This window comes from Dermacentor silvarum, chromosome 7, assembly GCF_013339745.2.
Source record: "Dermacentor silvarum isolate Dsil-2018 chromosome 7, BIME_Dsil_1.4, whole genome shotgun sequence".
Taxonomy (NCBI): Eukaryota; Metazoa; Arthropoda; class Arachnida; order Ixodida; family Ixodidae; genus Dermacentor; species Dermacentor silvarum.
In genome coordinates, this window is record NC_051160.1 from 168808656 (window position 1) to 168816494 (window position 7839).

Here is a 7839-nt window from a genome sequence, read left to right on the forward strand (position 1 = left end):
TTCATTCGTTGCGTAGAACATCGTTCAAGTTGACCAGTGACCTCGCTTGGCCGCGCGTCCTGGAGTCGACGCTGCCATTCAACATGTCCCTAAAAGCAGGCCTTGTCACGTGTTCTGAAAACCTATGACGCGCGGCGCATATATGTTCCTGCCTACACGTTGCATCATGAACTGGTACATGGGAAGGACACGGTGTAGAATTCTTTTTCGGCGCAAATTGCTACTATGTCTAAATCAACAAAAGATGCAATCTTGAATAAGGGCTTGCAGCATGTGTATGATTTGAAAACGAAAAATGTCGCTTGCGATGTAGTTGCGGAGGACATGGCAGCCTCCAACCATGGCACTGGCCTTCTTGGACAAGGCTGTCGTTATTGCCAAGAATCAGGATTTCACGGTAGTATCTCGGGGGCTTGCTACCGAGGCTACAGATAAGGCCGAATCGCAGCGATGGCATTATTGCATCTGAATAAGGAAGATACCTAGGTCGGATTTCTAACAGTTGCTGTTTGCAAACAAGGCTGCGGCATAAATGAGTAGGAACTCTTCAGTCATATGCAATAAAATCTTTTTATAGCGAAGTTGAAGGGGGAGCCAAAATTACGTCATTATATTCATTACTGCCGTTCACTGCAATATATGCGCAATGTCGCGCACAAATTTGAACTTGTATAGAAGCAGACGGTTTTTCGGGAAGCAGAACCATTATATGGCCACGTGCTCGCTGGACTTCTAATAAAACAGCAAAAGAAACTTCGGCGTCCTTAACACACCACTTCTTAGCATCTGACACGATTGCCTTTATGATAGCTGCCTTCTGTTTCAATGTGATGATCTTTCGTTACCGCTTTTAGTTGGGTCGTCTCTAGCATCGCGAAACCGGCGAAACGGCGACGCGGTTGAATAGGTTGCACGCTGCGACACCAACAATGTTCGTCGTGTGCGAGCAGCACGTGGTACACACAGGGAGGCGTGGCCTCTGAAATTGCACCGGCGCAATCTCCGAGGCCACGCCTATAGCTGCACTAACTAGTCTGCGCGGTGCCGCAGTGAGAGGAATTGCGATGGCGATCTAGAGTCTGCTTATGCGCAACTACGCGTAGTGGTGACAAGGACCAGTGTTCGACGGTGGATTCAACGCAAATACGTAAACGTTTTAAACATCGGCAACGAATGTGTGTTCTACCCTGCGGAAAGCAGAAGCGAGCCTGCAAGGGGTCCGGCATTTCTTTTTTCGGAGAAAACTGAAGTTTGGTGTATCTATTGGCAGGATAAGTTTACTTCGTTGAAACGAGGTTATAAAAACATGGATATCTTCGGAGATTTCAGCGGGAATGTCATTTTGTTGTATACAATAATTTGTTATATCCCGTTTCGTTATAACGAAGTTTCACTGTAACCTATTTGTTAATCTTTTGTCTTACCTTCTAAGTGCAGGTGCGAAATCTGAGGTCAAGCATCATTGGAACACGCTGAATTTTCTGCGGGTGCATCAGCTTGTGGAAATGTCTAAGCCAGTTCCCTGAATTGTGGAGTGTCAAATTTGTTATAACAGCCAGCCACAATGCAAAACTCTAGGAGGTGCATTAGAAACATTTTGCTTATGTAGTGGCGTGTTACTAATTTATTAAAAATTCTTTGAAACCTTTGACCACTTTAGCGCTTCATTTGTGTGAACAATCATGCTTTATGTTAAGCGTACGTGGCTTTGACACGTGTTTATTGCTTTTGTGGCTTTGCCAATATTTCAGTGTTGCTATGGTGGGTTGTAAGAAATGGGCCATGGGATTGGTGCTGTCGGTAAAGCCAACCTTTTTTCAATATTGCGAGGAATACGAACATCCTCATTGATTTCTCTATGTAGCAGATAAGAGGGAGACACTCAATTCCTTTATAATTAATGCTATACTGGAAGGGTGTTTTGTGTATCTAAATTCTTGTGCGTGCCAAACATCCATGCAAGGAAAAATTCTGTAATAGTGTTGCAGGAGGCTTTGATATTATTCCATCTGCAAATCTAGATCAGTGTTGACAAGGTAAGTAAAATGATATTGGGTCTTCCTGGACATAATGGGCAGTGTATGCTGTTTCTAGCCAGATCACTGAAGCTAGGCAACATTTTGTTGGATAGTTGACATCGGAAGGAGACAGACCATCTGGATTGCAATATGACTTAATTTTAGCTTCTGGAGACTATTTAAAATATCATATTTGTGCTAGTGCTTCCCCTAGCTGACAATAGATCAGGTGTTGAACTAAAGTTTAGAGAGGTCAAGTCCGTTGTACTTTATATAGTATATATATATTCATAGCATGTTTATTCCTTATTTGTTTCTTCACTTTTTTTCCTCAAAGTGAAGACTTCGTAACTTTATGGAATACATTCTGTGTTGAAATAACCTACGTCGTGTTCAGATTTCACATCGTCTCCACTTTAGATCTAAGTATATTTCCACTGTCACTATCTTTTGTAAATACTATAAAACAATATGTAGGGCTTAATTAGCTAAATACGTGCGACTAGAAAATGCCATGCCTTAGTTGACCAGTAGATGTTCAAAGCATTTAAAAACGTTTTTAAGACATACTCAAAACGTCCAGCAGAACGTTTTGTAGCCGTTTTCAAAACGTTCCCAGATGTCTTGCAAGACGTCCTCTAGCCGTCCTTGGGACGTCTTCTAGCCGTCATTGGGACGTCTACAAGACGTCTTGTAAGACGTCTGATATCCCAAATTTGGCGGTGCATTAGACGGTCTTAGAGACGGCTACAAGACGTTTTAAGACGTCCGACAATATCTTGGTAAGATGTCTTGAAGAAGTATTTATTATCTTGCCAAAACATCTTCAAGACGTCTTGTAAACGTTTAAAATGGTTTTCAAGACGTCTTGCTTACCTTGTCAAGACGTCTTGAAGACGGCTTCTAGACCAATGTGTGTTCAGTGGGTTATGTCCAACTGATTTTCTCATACAGGAGAAACATATGGCAGGTTATATTCATCACGTATTGAAAAAAGAAATTGAAAGTACTGATTAAATGTCTCTGCAACAGAAGTTGGGTTATCCAGAATATTATCATGAACTTTGACTTTCTTAATCTCCTTTTTACTTTGACTGAGGTAGTGCCAGAACTTGCTAGGATCACTTTTAATGAAGTCGGCAATAGTGTTGCTAAAAAAGTTGTTTCTTGCTTGTTTTACTTAGCAGATCAAGATTTAGCTGCATAAATTATGGAGTGAATGTTTTGTGCTTCTTTCTCAGGCACTTAATTTTTCTTTTGGTTTGAATTATCTCCCGACTAATCCAGGGGTTTGTACGGTGCTTTTGCAGTCTTTTTACAACAACAACAACAAAGTCTTTATTTTTTCTGTAACTTTACAGAAACGGTGACAGGAGCAAAAGGCATCAAGGCCTGACAGAGGCTCCTGCTCCGTTCAAAAAAAAAAAAAATTGACAACAGCGACAGCTTTCATGTAGCACAAAAGTAAATACAACAACGTCGTTTTAAGATATTGTAACAAACAAGACAGCTTTGTCGACTAACAGATTACGTGATAAATAAACACTAGAATTGAAATTAATCACTACTTCGTGACATGTGAGACATTGGTATTATGTAACATACACTCGATATAAACATAGATACATCACAAATTGTCAACATAATAACCAGGGTGGAATGAATACTAAGTAAGATTGTACGGTGTTAGATCTTTAAACAGCATGAAGAACATATATAAAATATAACAGGTAGCAAGCATCAAAAATTAACATGTAATTACAGCACGCATTAGATATATAATAGGAAGTGAAAATAATCAGTTATATTCGATTTCTTTTTCAATTAACAAGACCTTGAAAGATTTCTTAGTAAGCATATTGTACTCTGTAGATCCCAGACGATTCAGCAAGGCCGAGATTTGATAGGTTACATGTTGTCTGCCATAATTGGTTCTCGTCCGCGTAACTCGAAAAGCTTTCCTACGTAGTGGATACTGATTTTGCGATTGTGACCCGTGGACATCAGAAAGTTTATTACCTTTTATATATTGTAATAACTTATAATAGTAAATTTGGGAGGCCTTTAATAGGTCATGTTTTATAAACAAAGGCTCTGTTCTCAAGTGTTGTGGCCTTCCGTGATAACTTTCGAAAAATCTCAGCACTCTCTTTTGTAATATAATAAGTTTATTGTAGTTCTGCGTATATGTAGTGCCCCATACTAATATACAATACGAAAGCCTAGAATAAAATAATGAATAATATAGCACTCTCTTTAACCAAACAGGTATAATGTCACTTATTTTAAAGAAACAACCTGTAATTTTGCTAAGCTCTGCTGTAAGGTTAATAACATGGGTATTCCAGGATAGGTCCTCTCTAAACCACACCCCAAGAAACTTGTGAGCTTGTACCTGTTCCAGTTCAGCCCCACGGAACATAACTGTAATTTTATATTGACGCGGTTTGTTAATTGGTGCAAATAATATGTACTTAGTTTTGTTGACATTTAACTGTAACTTATTGATGTGTAACCAATTTGATAGCCGATCTAAATACGTATTAACTGAACTTTGCAATTCTGCTATCGATCTGTCTGCAAAAAACACATTAGTATCATCGGCGTACATTATTAATTTTTGGGAAAATGGTATTAGAGCAAGATCATTAATATATAGGTTAAACAGTAGTGGACCTAATATGGACCCCTGGGGGACACCATTTTGAATTTTTAGTTTCGGTGACATTACTTTATTGACTGAAACATATTGGTATCTATTTGTAAGGTAGCTTTGGAATAATTTTAATGCAATACCGCGTATTCCATAATCATGTAGCTTATCTAAAAGCACGTTATGATTCACCGAGTCAAACGCTTTCCTTAAATCTATGAATAGCCCGATAGTGTATAGCTTCTGTTCAAAGTTTTCTATGATTTGATGTTTAGCATTCAGTAGTGCCTGCTCACAAGATCTTCCTTTCCGAAAACCATATTGCGCGTCACACATAATATTGTATTTTTTCATGAAACCTTCAATGCGGATATTTATGACTGTTTCAAAAACCTTCGATAATACAGGAAGTACTGAAATAGGTCGATAATTATTGGGACTGTGATCTGTACCTCCTTTATGTATTGGGCATACTCTAGCTACTTTAAGTGCATCAGGAAATATACCGGATTCAAACATTGAGTTAGCAATGTAAGCTATGGGGATAGAAATTATGTCTGCTACATGTTTAACCGGAACTGAAAGGATATCATCAATACCAGAAGCGGTATCATTTTTTAGATTTCCGATTATGCTGACAACTTCATTCATTGTTGTAGGCGAGAAAACAAGTGAATTCAGAAGTCCCTTTCTTTCCGTGTTCGCAGTGTTTGATAGATTAGTAGGTAGTATATATTCTCCACTACGTATAAATTGAGCATTTAGGGCTGTAGCAGCTTCTTCATCACTTAGAGTACCCTGAGCTGTCGTTACATTTATGGTGTTACTAGCTTTTTTCCTATTGGTTATATCATTAACAGCCTGCCAGACCTTCCTTGAATTATCTGAAATCCGAGTAAATAAACTTTCATAATACTGTAGTTTTGCACGTCTTAAATCAGTATTTAGCTTATTTCGATAGTCTTTAAACTGAGCAAGTTTAGTCAGATCTCTACTTTTAACGAAGGTGTGGTATAATTTATTTTTCGTCTTGATTCTACTCAAAAGCAAACCAGTAACCCACGGTTTTCTATTCTTGTTTTTACGATTCCTACTGCATTTAAGAGGAAAAGCCAGGTTGTAGCAATGTTTAAAGCTGTCATGAAAATAATTGTACGCTTTGTTTGGGTCCGAAGTTGTCATCACCAATTCCCAGTTTACTTTTTCAATATGTGAGCGGAACGTTTCCAGTGACTTTGAATTGACGCTCCGATAAGAAGAAGCAGATATTTTAGTGTCCTGAGCTTTTACAACCGGCAGGAAACAGAAGACTGGCAGGTGATCACTGATATCTAGCGTCAGCAGACCAGCAGTAGCATCCTGGCAAAACATATTAGTGATACATACGTCAAGCAACGTTGCACTCTCTGCCGTGATCCGCGTCGATAAGTTGATAAGATTTTCACATGCGTATGATTTGATTATATTCTTGAATTCTCTTGTACTTACATCGTTTCCAAGCATGTTAATATTCACATCCCCAGTAATTAAAAACATAGTGCCACTGCTACTTAAAAAATGTAAGAGATCTTCTGCAAAACTAAGAAAATGTCTCTTGCTGCCGCAGGGTGGCCTATAGATAACACAGTAGTACCCGCATTTTGTATAAATAACGAGACATTCTACGTTTTCATTCGTGACAGTATATTCGTGTAATAATTCATACTGGATACAACTTTTGACATACATGGCAAGACCGCCACCGCGAGAGCAGTTTCTTATTAGTCCTTCATATTTATATCCATCAAATTGTGGTGGACTATCCCGTTCAGTAAGCCACGTTTCTGTGAAACATAAAATATCAAACTTGCATTTGAAGTTCTCAAGCGCCTCTTGCAGTTTTTCACGCTTATTTCTCATACTTCGTGCGTTCAAGTGAAACACCGATATCCATTTTTTATAACTTATATCACCATAATATGCATTAAAAGAGTCATAATCATGATAAGAGCAGACATTATGGCTGAGTCCCATCATGTTTGCATCTGCGCTATTAACAGATGAACCGAAAGTACAGACATCGGGTAGAGTCACCCTTGTTAATTATAGTGCTTAAAAAGCGCAAGGAGACTGAGGAGGCGCTTCACAGTTTACTTCAAGTCCTCCAAATCGCGCACACTTCTGATAACCACTGCACGTTCACCATTTTTCTTTCGCACCAACACCTTACCATTTGTATGCCAAACAAACGCATATCCAGCGCTCCTTGCCCAATCCTTAGTTGTAAACAGAAGTTCGCGGGAAAGTCGAGTCATATTCTCGCAGATGTACACATTTCCACTTTCTTTCTTTAACTCTTTTTTGTTTGCAAGCCAGGAATCACGCTGTTCCTGCCTTGCAAAGCGAATTATGATCCCACGCGTCTTTCCCGGCTTCGCTGCAAGTCTGTGCACAGCGGTGACTTCATCCTTCGTTATATGTGGTTGGCAAATCTTATCTGCAATACTGTTTACCTTTTCGATCAAGTTTTCGTTTTCTGTTTCTTGAATGCCATGTATCTCGATGTTAAGACGACGGCTGCGCCATTCTAAGTTATCAACGTCTAGTCTGAGCTGATCAACTTCTTTAAGGCTAGAGTTTTCAAGGATTCCAACACGTTTTTCCAGTTCTTTTGTTGATTTTTCTTGGGCAAGTAGTCGCGTTTGAAACTGGTCAAACTTATCCGAAATCACCTGAACAGATTCCTCGATTGACTGAACTTTTCCGGGTAAGCTAAGTAGGGAATCGAGCTTGGTTTCAATTGCATACATGCGCATGCATAACTCTTTCTCGTACCTGGAACTTTCTACAGCTGTTTCGTTTTTGTTATTGCCTCCTTTACAAGTGTCACATTTCCAATTTTTTCTGGCGCCGTCGCGTCTAGAGCCAAGCAGCTCCTCGGTAACTCCCGAACATTCACCGAAGTGAAACCTAAACTTACACTCCGTGTAAGTTTAGGTTTCGTTTAGTTTAGTTTAGGTGACTAAACTAGGTTTAGTTAGTTTAGTTTAGGAGACGGTATGAAATGTTGAATGCAGAACTTAACTGCACAATAAAACTGTTGCCACAAACTTTCAACGTTGTTGGTGCTAACGACAAGATGCTCTTCTAAATAATCAATTACTGCTGTGTCATCGGCTCTATTATAGT

The 7839-nt window shown here is 39.2% G+C and overlaps 1 protein-coding gene across 1 annotated transcript; it reads right to left on the reverse strand.

The window, feature by feature from the left end:
* Positions 1-6800: 6800 nt before the first annotated feature.
* On the reverse strand, positions 6801-7460 carry LOC119457408 (uncharacterized). Its single transcript, XM_037718979.2, has one exon. The coding sequence runs from the start codon at positions 7458-7460 to the stop codon at positions 6801-6803; it is 660 nt and encodes a 219-aa protein (XP_037574907.2).
* Between the last annotated feature and the right edge of the window lie 379 nt (positions 7461-7839).